This window comes from Pangasianodon hypophthalmus, chromosome 17 (assembly GCF_027358585.1).
Source record: "Pangasianodon hypophthalmus isolate fPanHyp1 chromosome 17, fPanHyp1.pri, whole genome shotgun sequence".
Classification (NCBI taxonomy): Eukaryota; Metazoa; Chordata; class Actinopteri; order Siluriformes; family Pangasiidae; genus Pangasianodon; species Pangasianodon hypophthalmus.
In genome coordinates, this window is record NC_069726.1 from 5,947,414 (window position 1) to 5,966,767 (window position 19,354).

The 19,354-nt window shown below is 44.3% G+C and overlaps 1 protein-coding gene across 1 annotated transcript in view; it reads right to left on the reverse strand.

Annotated features, from left to right (window-relative positions):
• Window positions 1-19,354, reverse strand: part of zmiz2 (zinc finger, MIZ-type containing 2) — a 41,816-nt gene that overhangs the window by 6,694 nt on the left and 15,768 nt on the right. Inside the window, 11 exon segments of the mRNA XM_026943745.3 lie at window positions 400-411; window positions 413-611; window positions 1,951-2,092; window positions 6,386-6,551; window positions 6,928-7,029; window positions 7,536-7,730; window positions 8,239-8,463; window positions 9,102-9,285; window positions 9,758-9,951; window positions 10,682-10,796; window positions 12,894-12,999. Of these exon segments, the coding sequence (XP_026799546.1) occupies window positions 400-411; window positions 413-611; window positions 1,951-2,092; window positions 6,386-6,551; window positions 6,928-7,029; window positions 7,536-7,730; window positions 8,239-8,463; window positions 9,102-9,285; window positions 9,758-9,951; window positions 10,682-10,796; window positions 12,894-12,943 (1,584 nt within the window). The 5' untranslated portion in view covers window positions 12,944-12,999.

Below are 19,354 nucleotides of genomic sequence, written 5' to 3' on the forward strand. Positions count from 1 at the left end.
ATGTCCAGTTTCCCAAAGCATCAGCATCTAGACATTTATATCCTTCTTTACTTTGCTTCCCTTCCTAAGACTGTTAGTTCATTTAGCTTCCATTCTGTTAAACTCGCTATCAAGTACAAGATGTAGTCTATGTATGGTTTTGAAGGTGTTTCTTCATAAAAACTGTAACAGTATTCATTTCTTTAATCTCTTCTTTCTCCACCTAGCTTTATAGCACCAATATCCAGCATGTTTCTAACTCTCTGCTACCCCTCAAGGCCAGAACCCAATCTTAGCAGGGATGTAACAGTTATGACTATCATCTCCAATTTATTATTATATACTCTTTTTCCCATGGCCACTTTCGTGGCGAACACAAACCAAAGAGGTGTCAAGTAGCACATAAACACAAACACTTACACAGCAGCAGGCGGGTGACGGTAATCTGGATGGTGTTCCGACCTGGCTGGCACACGTGTTTCAGGTAGAGAGGTTTGTGGGAGGTTTTGTTGTCACCTCGCTCGATGGTGAGGGGCGTGGCGTTCACGCTCACCTGCACCGAGGCCGGCCAGTTGGTGTTCATCTGCCGGTCTTCATGATGGTAGCACTTAAACTGCAACTCCAGGTCTGGCCTAAGCAAACAAAAGTTGGGGATTCATCAGTACAATACAGTAAATGACATCATTATATAGAGTGTGTATGTACTGGGGAAGTGGTTGCTCAGTGGTTAAGATGTTGGACTTCTGATTGGAAGGTTGAGAGTTCAAATCTCAGCACTGCCAATCTGCCACTGCTGGGCCCTTGAGCAAGGCCCTTAACCCTCAACTGCTCAGTTGTATAAAAATGAGATAATTTTAAGTTGCCCTGGATAAGGGCATCTGCCAAATGTTAATGTGTATATGTTAGCGCAAGTATACAAACAGTCAAAGTGTTTTAAACATTCCAGCTATTAGCTGTAGTGTTCTAAATGTTGTAAGCACACACCCAGACAAGCCAACACTGCAAACAAGAAAATCCCACCACACAAAAACCAAGCATCTGTTGTAGGACATGACAGCTATATTTTTTAAATGTGTGCCAAAATCAGTCAAGTCACAGCAAAAATCAATCAAGTAAACAGCAAGGCAAAACCTGAGCACTACTTAAATAAGCAGCTCCTTAATTTCTACTCTACAAGACTGAGGCTTGTGAATTCATAGGCTAGAGTTCTAGATGAAGTTGGCGTGAAGCAAAACCCCTACCCAAAACAAAAGTGTTTTTCACATCCTGTGTTCTTTCCCCTTCAGTGAATTTTATTCTCATTCAGTCTGACAGTTGCTTTAGCTCAAAAGGCAGAACATAGCAATTATCAGGTGTCTCCTTTATATCGCCTCAGCAAGGAGTCAGAAACTGTCAATGCTACAGTCAAACTGTGATGTTGGCACCTGACGTCTTTGATTTGGTTTGACGTGTTTAAATGAGGAGATGATGTGTTATATCAGTAGTATAGTTATATGGCCTTATATGCACTGTGCTGTATTGTAATCAGTTTATTCGGTGTTTCCATATTACTGTGCATTTTACAAGCCACCATTGGCTACCTAGTGGTGCCTTCAACCTACATTAAAGTGTTGCCATTTACCATCTCAATATACTTATACATAGTATTTAAATGCAGTAATCACATACTAAATGACTTGAAGCAATTAATGTCTATGAAAGCGAGTTTATTCCAGATTGGCAGAATTGGGAGATGTATTTATGCAAAGATACAAGACACCAAATGTTACAATATTCCAAGTACCAAATATATGAAAGATTTAAAAAGATGTGCAAAAGAGCAAATTTAGTAGAGTACTTGCTCAAATAGAACACTTAAGAGACAAACTATCGCTTAAAACTGCTAGGACAGAGTGAGGAAGTCCCAGGAGCTTGGGATTAGATTATATGATGAGACCCCAGTGTGTGGTTAGTCTGAACAGTGTGTCTGACCTCATCATGAGAGTCTTGTAGACGGAGTCGCGCAGCTGGAAGACATGGTTGCTGACAGCCAGGTTGTGCTCCAGCCGGAAGGGTTCCAGCACCACCCCATCCCGAACGGGGAAGGTCAGCCGCAGGTCATCGCTTGGGTTCCCTGTAGACAGAGGACAGAGTTAGACCAAGCACTAGAGGCATGTTAAAGAAATACTCCAGCTTTGTTTTTTTTGTTTTGTTTTTTTTTTTTCTTTTTTAAAATCTGTATTTGTAGCACCTACACTGATCAGCCATAACATTAAAACCACCTGCCTAACATTGTGTAGGTCCCCCTTGTGTTGCCAAAACAGCTCTGACCCGTCTGACCCGTCGAGGCACAAGACCTCTGAAGGTGTGTTATTATTAGCAGAAGATCCTTTAAGTCCTGTAAGTTGCAAGGTGGGGCCTCCAGCGTCAATGCCTCCGATGGCTTGCCTTCTTCCCATAGTGCATCCTGGTACCATCTCTTACCCATGTAAGCATCCCCAGCAAACGTGATTCGTAAGACCAGGCCACCTTCTTCCACTGCTTTATTGCCCAGTTCTGATTCTCACGCCCATTGTAGGCGCTTTCAGCGGTGGACAGGAGACAGCATGGGCACTCTGAGCGGTCTGGCTACGTAGCCCCGTACACAGCAAGCTGCATTGCACTGTGTGTTCTGACACCTTTCTATCATAGCCAGCATTATTTTTCAGTGCTACAGTAGCTCTTCTTTAGGATCGGACCAGACGGGCTAGCCTTCGCTCCCCACGCACATCAATGAGCATCATGACCCTGTCGCCGGTTCACTGGTTGTCCTTCCTTGGACCTCTTTTGGCAGGTACTAACCACTGCATACCAGGAACACCCCACAAGACCTGCTGTTTTGGAGATGCTCTGACCCAGGCATCTAGCCATCACAATTTGACCCTTGTCAAAGTCACTCAGATCCTTATGCTTGCCCATTTTTCCTGCTTCCAACAGATCAACTTTGAGAACCGACTATTCAGTTGCTGCCTAATATATCCCACCCCTTGACAAGTACCATTTTAATGAGATAATGTTATTCATGTCACCTGTCAGTGGTTTTAATGTTATGGCTGATCGGTGCATACAGTTACCACAGACACACAAGGAAATGTGTGTAAAGGAAATCTAAAGGCAGCTGGAATATGACTTGGTAAGTGAAGCTTCCAGTACATAAATATGACAGCAAAACACATAATAATATTAAAAAATATATAGAAAACACAATAAGCTTATGCAAGGGGTAATGCAATGTACAGAAGATATGGTTATATATAAGTAATAGAATAAATAGCAGTGAATTGACAGTTGCACACAAGAGCCTATCTGCAGTGTAAGGACTGCACTAAAAGGGTCATCGGAGGCAGTTATCTGTTCATGAGGGAGAAGGCCTGTGGGAAAAAGCTGCTCTTGTGTCTGGATGTTCTAGTGCTCAGTGCTCTGTAGCGCCAGCCAGGGAGGCAGTTCAAAGAGATTGTAGCCAGTGTGAGTGGGGTCTGAAATGATTTTTCCTCTCTGTTTCATCATTCTGGAGGAGTACAGTTCCTGGAGGGAGGGCAGAGGAGAGCCAATAATTGTCTCAGCAGTCCAGACTGTCTGTTTTAGTCTTCTTATATCCAATTTGGTAACTGAACCAAACTAGACAGTTAATGAAGTACATAGAACAGACTCACTGACAGCTGAGTAGAACTGGGTCAGCAGCTCCTGTAGCAGGTTGAACTTCCTCAATTGGCAAAGGAAGTACAGCCTCTGCTAGGAGGTCACGATGGAGTCTATGCGGGTCTCCCACTTCAGATCCTGTGAGATGGTGGAGCCCAGGTACGTGAAGGACTCCATGGTGGTTCTATATGTAGACTCATTGCTGACTTGGATGAGGCAGATGACTGTGGGGTCATCTGCAATCTTCAGAAGCTTGACAGAGGGGTCTCTAGAGGTGCAGGCATTGGTAGAAGGAGAAGAGCAGTCGGGAGTGCCCGCAACCCTGAGGAGCGCCAATGTTAATTTTGAAGGTGCTGGATGTGAATTTTCCCAGCTTCACTAGCTGATGCCTGGCTGTCAGAAAGTTGGTGATCCACTGTCAGATGGTAGTTGGCACAGAGAGCTGGGTTAATTTAGAGAGGAGGAGATCAGGGAAGATGGTATTGAAAGCCAAACTGAAGTCCACAAATAATCCTTGCATAGGTCCCTGGTCTGTCAAGGTGCTGAAGGAATGTAAGGTGTAATGGAGTCCAATGCTGACTGAATCGACCACTGACCTGTTTGCTTGACAAGCAAACTGAAGGGGGTCCAGCGATGTCCTGCAGGTGGGCCAACACCAGTCTCTCAAAAGATTTCATTACCACAGATGTCAAAGCAACAGGTCTGTAGTCATTCAGTCCTGTGATCTTGGGTTTCTCTGGAACAGGGATGATGGTGGAGTGTTTGAAGCAGGAAGGAACTTTACACTGCTACAGTGATCTGTTGAAGATCTGGGTGAAGATGGGTGACAGCTGGTCAGTGCAGACTTTCAGACAGGCGGGTGAGACACTGTCTGGGCATGGGGCTTTCCTGATCTTCTGTTTCTGGAAGATCCGGCACACATCCTCTTCACAGATCTAAGTGCAGGTTGAGTAGCAGGGGGGTCGCAGAAGGTGTTAACGGTTGTGTGGCGAGAAGTGAATGTGGTGTGTGAGACTGCCCTTTTCAAATCTGCAGCAGAAATGATTCAGGTCGTCAGCTAGTTGTTGATTTCCAACACATAAAGAGGATGAAGTCTTGCAGTTAGTGATGTCTTTCAGGCCTTTCCACACTGATGCAGGTTTGTTGGTTGAAAACTGTTTTTTTAGCTTTTCAGAGTAGCTTCTCTTAGCCACTCTTATCTCCTTTGTCAGTGTGTTTTGGCCTCACTTCTGTAAGCCACTTCTTTGGCCTGATGAAGCTGTCTGAGTTTTGCTGTAAACCATGGTTTGTCGATGTTGTAAGTTAAATAAGTCCTGATGGGAACACGAATGTCCTCACAGAAACTGATGCAGGGTGTCACAGCATCAGTGAGTTCATCCAGATCAGTGGCTGCAGCTTCAAAATCACTCCAATCAGTGTGGTCGATACAGGCTTGTAGCTCCAGTTCTGTCTCACTGGTTCATCTATTTACAGTCCTTACTACAGGCTTGACAGATTTAAGTTTCTGCCTGTAGGTCAGGAGAAGATGAACCAGATAGGGATCAGAGTGCCCCAAAACTGCTCTGTGAACAGAGCGATATGCGTCTTTTATTGTGGTGTAGCAGTGGTCCAGTATGTTTCTGTCTCTGGTGGGGCTTGTAATGTGCTGTCTGTATTTAGGCAATTCACGGCTGAGGTTCGCTCCGTTAAATTCCCCAAGAATAATAAGTGAGTCTGGGTGTTGTTGCTCTGTGTCTGTAATTTGATCAGCCAGCTTTTGCAGTGCTGCGCTCACGCAGGCTTGAGCAAGGATGAAAACACTCACCAGAATAAATGAGGAAAACTCTCACAGCAAATAAAAAAGGCTTGCAGTTGATGAAGACCGCTTCTAAATTAGGACAGCACATCTTCAGCGTTGTTATATATGTGAACCAACCTTCACTGATGTAAAAATATAATCCGCTGCCTCTCATTTTCCCCAGATGACTCTGAACAGGTTCATAACAGGTCTGAAAAGTTGGAAACCCGGCAGATGTACGCGATGTCCAGATGGACTCTTTCAGCCAGGTTTCCGTGACGCACAAAGCAGCATAGCTGGAAAAGTCCTTGTTTGTTTGGGTAAGGAGAAGTAGTTCGTCTGTTTTGTTGGTGAGGGAGCGAAGATTCACCAGGTGAATCTTCAAAAGCCACAATTCTTCAGGTGAATTCACCAAAAGCCACATTGATGGAGCTTTACGAGCGTGCCCACCCGCAGCTTCTCCTACAATGTCCAGTAAAACGCTTGAATGGTTCAAAATCAGCAAAAGATTGACAGGCATGCATTGCCTAATGTTCAGCAGCTTGTCCCTGGTAAAAGTTATCTGAGCAAAGTGGCTAAAAACAGGACAACCAAACAATAACAACAAAAACACTGGGGAGCTCCAAACCGAGGCAGCCATCCACTGCACAATCTTGGTGTTACCAAGATGCTTATCCTTATCCCAAAAAGCATTGTTTTATAGCAATCACTTTATTATAAATTTGTTCAGTTGTCAAAGTAGCAGATATTTCACATTTGCGAGAAAAAGAAGCACCTGATGGCAACTCAAGTCAAATATACTGATCTGGTAAATATGTCTAAAACTAAAAACTATATAAGGTGCTGTTTTCTAGTCAGTGTAAGCATGTTAATAATACATCTGTATATAGTGAACTGCTGTAATGTGTGCTGTAGTTTATATGTAAGTCAGTATTGTGAGAGAATATATTGAGACTGTATTAGCTCTGGTACCTGTAGGGGGCTGCATTGTGTTGATATTGGGCTTGACATCAGGGAGGAAGGGAGACTTCACATCCTGACCAGGTGACATATAGGGTGGCATTGAGCCAGGAGTCATGGGAGGAGTAGGGTTCCCTGGCAGGGGTGAGCTGGGGTAGCCAGGCATCGCCCGCCCAGGCTGGGAGGAGAAAAAAAAAAAAAAGGCAGTTACACATACACATCTGAAACAGTACAACTCCTAACAATAAAATGCTAACTTCACACAAAAAAATATTCTATTAATAACATTGTTAATAAAAGCTAGATTAGTCATATGCAAATTACGGTAAGCTAACCCACTGCTTCAGTGACCACATTAGCATTTTTTGGAGGAAGTGCTCCTTTGAGACAGAGCACCCAGTGACAAAGTCCAATCAGGGTGCTTCTGAAGTTGTTAAATATTAACCGGATGTGACCTGCATATCTATTTACAAGAACATATAAACATAGACAGAAACACAAAAGGAAAGTGAAGAGAGAGAGAGAAGAAAAACAAAGAGAGAAGGGCCACTGACCCCATTCACAGCCCCTTGGTTAAACGTGTTATACCCTCCACCTCCACCCACTCCTGTGGCCAGACTCCCATGGTTGTTGCCTTGCCCGTTGAACTGATCCGCCTGAGAAACAAATAATTATCTTAATGTCAGTCTATCAAAGTATAAAAGGATATGTCAGTATATATTCAGTCCTGCTTGATCATCTCACATGATCATCCTTCTACTGTTACAGCAACACATGTTCAATATTAACAGTCAATTAGCATTTACAAATAATACTGAAACTATTATTAAAGTGTATTTACCAACCAATAAACAGTGGTTTTAAGACAACATTCGTATTTGTGAATCCTTTAAACCACAGATCTGACTGGTCTTTTGCTGTGTGCGACATTTACAAGATCTTTTCATGTTCACTCAGGCAGTAGCACATATCCGATTCCAGCTTTTTTGCTCTCACAAAGCAGCAGTTTGTCTACCACAAAATACAGAAGCAGGAACCTCCTCACCATGAAATCTGATACTGCGGACTTGCTATAGTGCAACACAAACCTCTTGCAAAGAGACTATGTGAGAGTTTCAAAATATCTTCTGCTGTGATTCTAAGTAAGCCATGGCTGTTTCACCTTGTAATATTGGCCTGGGTTTCCTGGTCCTGCAGGATACTGGCCCATGTTGGACTGCTGAAGCGGCATTCTGTGGCCCGTGTAGGAAGGTGAGGGTGCCGAGCGCTGTGGGCCGGGGCCGTGGTACTGCATGGCCTGGCCGGGGTAAGGACCTGCTGCTCCCATCCCGGAGCCATACTGCTGCCCTGGGAATCCCTGTGAGAGGAAACAGTCACATGACTGAGGATAAATACAGATGAAATATTGTGCTGCTTGAAGACAGAGAGACCAGAATGCCAAAAACAGTGCTGTGGGAAAAAAAAAACCCTCAAAAAAAAACAGCTTTTACCAATATATAACAGCAGACATGGTCAGTGTTACAAAAGTGTTAACAATAATCTGTGTTTCTTTCTACATATATTGTGATCTTGATCGTTTATTCACAGAGTCTGATTATCACATGACGGGAAGGAGGCTTTACTTAACACCAAGGTCTTACTGAAAAATTACCAAATAGCTCAGAGGAAGTTTTGATGACTAGGAGAATCACACGATCATAGTAGAAACAAACATATACAGTTTTAGTTTATTATGAAAACGTGAAGAGTACACTTATTTTATTATGCTCAAAACTTTTCACTAGCTTTCCTAACACTGTGTCCATATGAAATACGGCCAATAGCTAAAAGGGAAAGATGCAAAAGCAGTACCTCCTCTCACTAACCTCAGAGTTGTAAGGGCGCTTCAGCCCCTGCTGGTGTCGTGGCGGAGGTCCCTGCTGCCCCCCGGGGTAACCAGAGTGTTGGGGCATACGCTGTCCCTGCGAACCGTACATGCCTCCCATAGAGGGAGGTCTGGAGCCCACCATCCCGGAGGAGGCCATGCTTGGCGGGCCACGGGGTCCAGGGTGGGGCATGAACTGAGTATTGTAAGAGGAAGCACCACCCATCTGCAAGGCAAAAAAAAAAGGAGTAAAACAACAAAAAGGCCCCTACGCCCATCAGACGTAGCAGGCTTGAAACAATGGCTGGAGATTTGCCTGCCACTGACATGCACTGGGCACAGATAGGAAAACAGCAACTAGGTCACCATCATGGACAATCAAATCCACCCTCAACACCGCGGTTATGATGTGATGTCTACTGCTGGCCTGCCAGTGTGTAAAGTCTGTTTTTATAATGAGAATGGGGGAAAGGCAGGGGAAAACATCTCCTTTTAGACTAATTAAAGCCATATTCTTGGATTGGTATTATGTGATCTGCTGTTCCACCAGCAGGGGGCATATTGAATGCAACCATAAGCTTGTACCACACAATGGCATGCTAGATTTCAAACACAGAATGCTCAATGTGAAAAAGAAATTTGAGCTGAAATCTGTACACCTCAATCAGCAAGAACATAACAGATGACATACTCTTTGTTTTCCTGCCTCTTTTCTCAAATGAAGCAAGTGTCAAAATAAAGATCATCTGGCTTTGGTCAAGTGACAGTCCTTTTGGTGCAATAAAACATCCTCTGTGGTCAAACGTGAGCAAGATGACCTGATAACGACTAAGCACACAAAGGCAAACAGGAGATGCTCCTTACAGGCCCGTAGTTCATCTCCTGGTTCTGCTTCTCCTGTATTGCGGCAACAGTCGCCGTGGCGGTGGCAGTTGCTGTGGCAGCGGCGGCGGCGACAGCAGCGGCGGCGGCGGCCTGGGTGAAGTCAGTGGGAGGGCGGACACCGTGAGGAGGCATCCCGAGGGAGCCTCCACCATTATTGGGGTAACTAAAAACACAGGGCGCAAACACAAACAAGCTGTCATTCATGCTGACTCACATCATCTCCCATTCAACACAACAGGAGACCATTACTGGCCGTATTGAAAAACAGATGTTACATATTTTGGAACGTGGTGTGTGAGCGTAGCTGATTATGCGTGTTGCTATGCAAAGTAGAAGGCCTCACTGTTGAAGTGTTCCATAGAGCAAAAGCAAATGATCAGAGTCCAAAGATATATTGCTATGCAAATTACTTTCAGAGGGAAAAAAACAACAGTGTGTGCGCGTGCGACTGGCTAGGTGAGTCAGTGCAGGGGCGGGACTCCTCTCTGACACACACAGAGGCAAGAGCATGCTCAACCCCCGCAGAAATGATGCTGAACCAAAACACTGTTGCCGTCCTACTCCCTTAACACTCAAGGCTTGATCATTGCCCCTGCAAGAAATGAATTAACACCAGAACTGTGGGCTCCTCTTACCTGCCGCCATACGCAGGTCCGGTCGGGTAGCCCCCACTAGGTCGGCCATACATCCCCTGCTGCATGTAGCCCTTATTGGGCTCCGGGTAGCCCTGCTGCCCCATGAACTGGGGAGAGTTCATGCCAGGGCTGTTGCCAGGCATCATGTGACCACCAGCTGAATTGCCACCCGGGCCCATAGGTGCACCAAATACCTAATAAAGATTGTTAATTTAATTCCTACTCTGTAATTATCAATGGCAAACCTTTGTAAAAAATAATTAGTAAAACAGTATTACACCAAGGTGACTGGACCAAAAATATCATCCAGAATACATTACATATGACATGAGAAGCTTTATCTGTTTTACTGTTGATTGTACCCAAGGCCCGATATCCATGACTTTTCAAAATGACCAGGACAACAGAAAACCTTCACAGAGCTCAACTCAATATTATAGACAATTTTAAAAATTCTGCATGTAAAAGGGCCTTTTCCATTACACAAAGTACTGTGGCATCAAATGTAAGTAAGGAGTAAACACGTTAGGGTGTACTGGTATAGGAAAATAATCAACAAACTGAGTGGTGTGATGTGGCCTGACACCCGGATGTTGATTATTTTCCAATAAAAGTGTGTCCTATCCAAAGTGGTTTATTCCTCTTACAACACAGCACTTTGCCAACAATTACAATTTTTAACTATTAATTTAGATCATCTGCCAGACAAGTAAATGAGCTGTTACTATAGAAACGATAATGTATTCGAAAAAGTGCTTTAATATAAATCTGTGATTTGAATTACAGTCAGAACTGCTGTCAAAGCTGCTGCTACAGAAATTTAATCAACAACTTTTGACCAATTAGTTTTTAGAATTCAACAACGCTGTGGTACAAATCTATTTTAAATGAAATCTTTTTAGATGCTGATGAGGCCAGGCTTACCTGGCTGGGTGAAGGACTGGTAACCCCCCACACTGTGGTTACCACAGACAGGGAGCCGGGGGGCTGGTTGGTGCCTTGCTGCCAGGACGCTGGGTCATAGGGGTACGAGCCGTCACTGTGGGAGAGGGACAGCAGGCAAGGACGCCAAGGTTAGGATTAGCGGAAGAGACAGAAATGCTAGCCTTTCCCTCTTTTTCCCCTCTTTGTGTGCACGCTGCTCCCTTTTGACCATGTGACCGTGCAGGTGGTGAATGTTTGATTTACCTACTGTAGGCTGATCTGATTGCTGAATCGACAGGGCTGAAATGACATAATGGATTTTTACGCTCATGTCTTCATGTGATACTGACATATGGTGTTAACAGAGTCAGTGTGTGAGTGAGAGAGAGAAAGCATGTGTGTGTATACGTGTGTATTTGGAAGTCTTTGTGTGACTTGAATGTGCTACAGCCACATGCTCTAGAGGTGCTCGGCGCAATGTTTCCATGGCGACTACAGTCACTTAGAGACAGGAAAGAGTAGCGATGCCAAGGGAGGGGTGTGTGTGTGTGTGTGTGTGTGTGTGTGTGTGTGTGTGTGTGTGTGTGTGTGTGTGTGTGTGTGTGTGTGAGAGAGAGAGAGAGAGAGAGAGAGAGAGAGAGAGAGAGAGAGAGTTAGTGTTCACGGATGTGTGTATGTGTGCGTGTTAGAGTACCTACTGTTTTCTGTATAACTGGATCAAACCAGATTGCTCTCATTTAATCTTTCCAAAATTAGCCAAACTACATTAGGCGGTGCAATGGATCAAAGTGGAGAAAATACAGCTGGTAGAAAATATCAATGTGTGATTACACACATCTCATTTTGAAGCAAAATGAAACTGAAATATTAATTCTGCTACAATGTAAGTTTTAACAAGCATCCTAAAGATAGAAATACCAAAAGATTGCCTGTGTACTCCATAGAGCTTTTACTAGCATCAGGGTCATCACCAGAATATTTGTACAATACTAATTGTTAATTTATTTGTCATAGTAGCAAAAATGGCATAGAGATTATCAGGTGCTGAAGGACTATGTAGCTGAAATCATACTTAAGCACACTTTCTCAAAGATGTGAATCCAAAATAAACGTTTTTTTTTTTCTTTCTTCACCACATGGCTAACAGTGAGATCTTGATACACAGCATAGCTGTAATCTGAACAGTTAACCCTGAGCACCCTTTCACACTCGATATTAACAGCACCACTGTGGAAGCTCCAGAGCCCTGCTGAACGTATTTCCAGCACAACCAGTGGTCATTTACCACTGGCCCACAGCCCACAGGATATTGAGGCTCTACGGTGGCTCTGAGTGATGGCCTCCAGCGGTTGGTGGTCTTCGCAGGATTTGTGGAGTCGAGCGAGCGGACCAGCTTGCCATCAGTGGCACAAAGCATTCCATGAGAGGCTGAGGTTTTTTTTCTGAAAAGGGGAAAAGAAAAGAAAAGAAAAAAAAAAAAAAAAAAAACCCACCAGATGCTCTTCCATCATACCCCCCCCCCTCCCCCTGGCCTCACATCAACCCACCCGCACTGAAACAGGAAACCGCTGTTCCGGAGCCAAACTCAAAGGCGCCCAATCAACGCAGAGCTGACGGTACAGCCAATCAGAATTCAAATGAATGGCGAGGCACATCTGAGGCTGGGCAAATGACAGACGAGGATTTGGTACGCCGTTGAGGAGTAGTGAAGCCATCACCACTGCGCTTCTTTTGTAAAGGCAATATTCACTTTTCATATTTGGTTAATTATATTCCCTCACTACTTGTACTAAATCCTGGGCACAAAAAGCACTACTACAGGAAGGAAAGAATCAGCTCTATTCACAAAACTCTACACTACAGTTAATAAAATTAATCTAAGATGTTAATATACTTAAATGTTGTATATACTAAATGTACATCTGTGTGCTACATCAGCGGTACTGATAAGTAGCCAGAAGGGTTTTAAGGCACATCTCGAGCAAGTGGCTTTTGATTCTTCTGGGAACGTGAGGAAACAAGTGACAGATCAAGAAATTCAGGGGCTCGAGTGTGCCATTTTCGAGAAGGAAGTATGTGTGGGTGAAGTGTGGAAGAGAGAGAGAGAGACACACACACACACACACACACACACAGTGTACTGGCACATGAACAAAAGGAGAGCAGACAGTTTGTTCGTGCATGCACACAAACACACAAACATCACACGCACCTGTGTGGCGTTGGAGGCAGGGCAGGTTTCATGGAGTTGATGGGGTTCATCGGAGGAACGTGGGGGTCAGCTGAGAACCCCAAATCACCTCAACCTGGCAGGCAGTCTGATAGAGAAAAAATAAAACAAAATGTCAGATTGACTGAAACAAAAGGTGGGTTTTTTTTTTTCGTTATGAGTCATTGAGGGCATGTGAGTGCAGTCGCTTTGTGCAGCTTTAGTTTGATGGCTGCAGTTCAGCCCCTTCGGCAGAAAGGGTTAATCACCAAGCGCAGAGCGCTGGGACCCATCTCCACTCACCCCCACGCTTCAATAACACACATTTCGCAAGCATTGCTCAAGCTGCACCAATCACAGCACTAAAAATAAAGAACACAAAGAAACCGCTTTTCCAGAAAACGCACAATCCTCTCAGATTCCCCTCAGTGCTGGGGATGAGAGAGGACTCGTTTCCGGCTGGAAAGCTCAAGAAGACAAAAGGGGGGAAAAAAAAAAAAAAAAAAAAAAAAAAAAAGACTGAGAGTATGTGTTCTACTAGAGGAATCGAGATGATAGATTTTAGACGCATTTATGGACAAGCGAGTACGCCCTGCTCCAAACACCACTGGCTGGCTGTAGATTCCTCCTCTCCATCGAGAGAGAGAGAGAGAAAGAGGGAGGGAGAGAGACGATGGGGCTATTTATAGTGCTTTGATTTCAAAAGGAAGAGAAAAATGCAGTGTGGAAAAAGCAGCTCAGGATCTTGTGGCAGTCTGTGTGTGATTCGAGCCCTCCTTGAAGATAATGCCTTCAACCCCCCATCAATTATTCAGAGTGACCGGGGGAGCTCGTTTGAAGAAGAGGTGGCTTCGCTGGTTCTTGCTGGGCTTTTTGTGGACGTATGTGAGCATGTGTGTGGATTGCAGTCGTTAAGTAATGACAACACCCCCATCTCCAAATACACACACCTTCATCAGAACGTTATCCTATCCTTTTCTCTTGTTCAATTCCTCCGTGTCTGTCTCCTATCTCGAGGGTAAGCACCATTAACAGACATGCTAATTTGCTGCCAACATCAGTGCCTGTCACCCCCTCCTCATCCTCCACCCCCTTCTTTCCCTCTCTCTTTCCGTACAGATTTAGGTCAGACGCCCTACAGCTTGGAAAAGAGGGATGGAGAAGAGGCTGAGCGGGGAGGAGGGGAGAGACAGAGTTTATCCGTGAGAGGGTCACCTACAGGGATAATGAGAAGAGGAGAGTGAGAGAAATGATTATATATATATATATATATATATATATATATATATATATATATATATATATATATATATATATATATATATATATATACACACACACACACTGTGTGTGTGTGTGTGTGTGTGTGTGTGTGTGTGTGTGATTACTAACAGGAAAGGGAGGGGGGGTTTAGATGGATGAGCTCCTCCAAAGTCGTGTTTTGATAACCACTTGATTGAAGCAGGCTTAATAATATTAACATGCTCACACTGGCCCCTTTTTCTGCCACGTGCCAACACACAGTTTGTTAAATCGCACATCTTTGTCTTCCCACTCTGCAACAATTCGAGTGTGCAGATGCTTTTAAGCCTCCTAACGATGCCTGAATGCCCTCACTGTGCTTTATAACGTCTCGATTTAATTAATGTCCGCCGAACGGCTGATGGACTGAACTGTCTGTGCTTAATTAGGCCTGCACTTGAAAAGCCAACCTCTGTGATTATTAGCGCCACGCATTCGAGAGCCCCTTCAGCGAAGGAGCAGCCATCCAAACTGGTACTACAAATTACAGTAACGCATCTGCTGGCGTGGCTAAACGCGACACTGCAGCGTTCTCTCTCTCTCAATCCCCCGTAAACCACGCACGCTGCCTTCTGAATGAGCAGTGTGAAGTGCAGAAAGCATAAGCTATGCGTCATGGCGGCAGCCAAAAGAAGGCACACACAGCTTGGCAACATGCAGACAGCATGCACGCGCACACACTCAAACCACTGGATCTTATTTACGAGCCCCTGGGTAGCACACTTCAGCATCCTGATCTCTGTCTCTCCTTGCTCTCTTTCCATGTTTGTGTGTGTGATGGATAATAGCACAAACTGTTCTTACACCGCAAGGAACAGAACACACTGTTCTTTCTTTCACTCTTTCCTAGGTGGATTTTATCCATCTCTTAGTCCTCCCCCTTGCCTGCAGTGCCCAGATCCTGCTGCTGTGCCCCCCCTCCATCACCAGAGCACACTTGCTAACAACCATCTCCCTCCTTCTTGTGAAATCTCAGCGTCTACCCTTACACTGCCATTCCTCTCTTTCTTGCTCTCTCTATTTTTCTGTTTGTGTTGCAGGTTGCGTCCTCTGCTTGCAGAACATGAAAATTTGGGCAAGGAAGCTCGAGCCAGAGCGCTGCTGCAGGAGAGTTGACGTTAGAAAAAATAGGCATAAATGTCTAATAGGTAATCTATTACAGCGCAGTTCAATTAAACAAGCACATGCACTGAGCATTTACTAAACACCTCCGCTTTTCTAGCTGGCAGCACGAAGAGGCCCTGCAGGCCTTTTTATTTCTGATAGGCCATAGAAACGGCTGTGTGTCAGCGCTCTTAAAACCCGAAGTGCAGATTCAGCTCTCTGAGGGGACGGTGTGTGTCAAGTGCGCAACCACCATGTAGTGGAGCAGAACAGAGACCATGCAGGAAAGGAGAGATCCTACGCTGGTAAACAGGGATTTGGTGAAAAGCAAGTCCAGGGTGGATCACTATGTTTGACCTGTAGGCTACTGTTTAATAGTATCAAGCTTATCAAGCTAAAACAACAGAAGCCCTGTCCCTGCTTCATCAAATGGATTTTTTTTGTTGTAATGTCTACTCAATCACAAGTCAATAACCCAAAATGGAGCATCACTAAAGACAAAATGAGCTAATGACCCACTTGGGACTGCCATCCAAAATCTGCCATTTGTCTGCATGCCAAAACCCAGGAGCAACTCTAGTCATGTGACCAAGAAGCAGCCCCTCCCCCTTTGTGGCCCCAGGCTGGAGGAGTGACGTTTAGATGCCTCCAACACACACACACACACACACACACACACACACACAGGAGCAGAGAGACACACGGGGGAGGGTAGCCATGGGGAAGGGGATTAGGAGCCACAGGAAGACTGGGTCTGATAACACATTCCTGCACACACAGACACACACACAAACACGCCAGGGTGACCACACATTTGACAAGCACTGCAAAAATCATTAACTATGCCACCACTGTAAATAGAACAGGTTTAAGGCTATCAGGACAGCGGGGCAGGAAGTCACACACAAATAGAGGGCATGATATGAGAAAGTGATTTAGCAAATCAAAAGATTTGTGATGGCATCTGAGGTATTTAAAACGTAAAATATTTTTATTTGCAAAAGTGGAATACCACCTGCACAGGGGTCTTGAAGCGCCTCATTTATCGTGATGATTACTCTTTAAAGTGTTGTTGGATTAGCAATTCACACCTGAGTGCTGGGTCAATTTTAAGCAGACAGCAACTGACAATGTGCTTGCCTCGAGGACATGAACGCCTAAGCACAGATAAAGACGAATAGAAATGGATTTCCTTCTTTACTGTTGTGTCTACTAGCGCAAACCTGCAGGGTTCTTGCTATTTCTAGGGTCTGGTAGCTATTGTCGCTCAGAACGTGGCCAAGAACCGTGTGCTTGGTAAGGTATTTGTGCTTTTGTCAGGAGATTGTGAATTGGAATCCTGACAACGTTCTAGTTGTGCGCTCTGGGCGGGAAGGCAGCAGTTTGTAAAAAATGTGCTGGCTGGGTTCACATATTTCTGAAAAAAATACATACATCTATAGGTTGGGAAGTGGCAAAGAGTGAAATGAAAAACCTAGTGTAGTGAGTAAACAGGGTTTAAAAAACATAGAAGCTATGAACCTCAAACATGAATTTTTTTTTATCCATATATCATGCTCCAGTTGTTGTACCAGTGTACAAGTTTTTGTTGCCCTAAGGGAGTGATAAAAACAGGTGAACAAATGCGCAGGAAGCCACTGAGCGTGGGATTTTTGCAGCCATCTAAGTGTACACTATACATAAAGTTTGCGGGCGGAGCTTCTGAGACGGACACTTTTTTCGAGCAGACATTAGCATCTGTCCTGTACTCAATACAAATCTCCAGCTCACATCACCTCTGCTGGTTATAAGAGCTCAGAGAGAGAGCAGGTTCACTCGACCCACCACCGGTGTGCAAAATGTTTCCATCAACCAACTACTGATCATTATTGTTCCCAAAGACCAATCACATACCTCCAAAGTCATAAGCGATACTATCGTCAATGTGCAATAGTTAGAGGGCATGACGAGATGATGACGATATAACGCACACAATCTCACAAACCTACTATCTATTATTTTCTATTCTGATAAAAATCTTCCCTCTTCATGTAACACATTATGAAATACAAACGATCATGACTATTCAAAGAATATGCAAATTGGTTCATGTTGTCATCTGGTGACTTCTGGCAACTTTTTTGAGCATGCATTAGCTACTTTCCTCTGTGAGCGTGTGCATTGGAGGGGGCAGCTACGCAAGTGTCGTCTCCCAGGTCAGCTGTATTTGCATAGTAGTCAGTCCTGAGCTTAAAGCTTGTTTGCCTTTCTCATACCTACAGGCCTTGTGTGCTCATGTAGAATTCTTCTGACACCTCCCTTTGAATAAACTGATGAGACGTCACCAGGTAACACAGGATGAGGTTTAAAGCCCAGTCTGGCATGCTAGCATTATAATCGATCCGATCGAACGCGACAACGTGACGAGCCCTCCGTCCTGAGGTAGCTTGCCGTAATGTCAAAGCGAACCACGCAGCTATGACTTTGCTGGCATGGCATCTCCTAAGCATCTGTGTTTCATGAGACATCTGTAAGTGGTTTGTAAGTTAGTTTGTGTCTAGCTGAAAGGCAGCCAGCCAAGGCTGAGTAGCTGCAGTAGCAGAGTGGAACGAGACTATCTCTACTCAGCACAATTAATGGTGCAGTGAGAGTTTTCTCTAGGTCAAGTGTTCCACCCTTTTTCATCGCACTCTCTTTCTCTATTCATAAGTCCAAAGTTACAGAGGAATACCTGGTCTCCACCCTAGTCACCTTAAAGACAAGATTAAGGCCAGTAAACATTCAGAATATCCTGCATGCCTTTGCTTTCTCTCACACTCTCACTTGGGAGTGGACTGGGCTTGCCTAACAATAATATTAAAACAACAAATTTCCACCTAAAAAAGTTCACCTTGCTATAACATGCTTTAGTTGCAAATGAGGGCTTATCTTGTTTAGGTAGGAAATGAAAGTAAACAGTGTTTATGAAAATCGAGCAATTAACAATACCAAAATAGGATCAATGATTAACAGTGTTTTCAATGATAGTAAATTATGCTTGATTTTACTTAACACTTGTATACCAAAAAGGGTCTAATAGAAACCAATCAAAACTGATTAAGTGCCAAGATATTGTTTGCTGGTAGTCTGTCACACAACATGACCAAAAACGGTCTACACAGTAAAGCATTTGGGCTTTTGTAGGGATATCGCAAATCTTGACAATTAAACTGTGAGCTCTTTTCTATACAAAAGCGCTTCACAAGCGCATTCATCTGCCCTGTGATACTGTCTGAATAGTAGTTAGGATTAAAGGAGTAATAATATTTACAATGACTAGTCCAATCAAGCATACTTACATTAGGCTACTGAAATGTTCTGCACATACAAAAATGTATCAAAACCTCATTTACAATCCTAACATTTCTCAGATTTCCTTTACAGAATACTGCTCATGGCGTAGAGCAGGAACTCCCGGCGCTCTAAAACTCATTTTCCCTGCATGAGCCGCTTTGAATCGAGCAGCCACGAATGCAAATGGAGCCACATTGTATTGATTCCTCTTTAACGACTTTGTTACGCCGCTGACTGTCCTTTATAAAAGCAGCGTCGGCTGGTTCGTTCAAGGGCCTCTGCTTGATAAACTTGTCTGACTTCAACACTTCCCCCCGCCCCCTTCCCCACGCTCTCTCCCCTGCAACGTGACTCACTCTGCACACAGTGATGGCTTTCTCTCTTTCTGTGGTGTAGAGGGGAGAAAACAGGTTGACTGACTGATGGTTCGCCTGATTAACGGTGACACAAGCACCCGACAGAGACTAGCGCACAGACAGCTTACTGCTGCCTTGCCTCGCTGACAAAAGCCACATTATTCTTCTAATATTGGGCAAGAAAGGCATGCTGAGGAGCTACTGCAGGGCAGCGAGAGAGCCTCGCTTGATTATCTGGGTGCAAAATTATTGTCAGCGCTGTTGTACCCAAGCACTGATGCTGTGCTCATTCCAGGATAGCTCACCCACAGTACACTCACATTGAACATCCTTTCAACACACTCTGACTTTACATTACACGGTTTTAGAAGAATAAAAAGATGTATAATC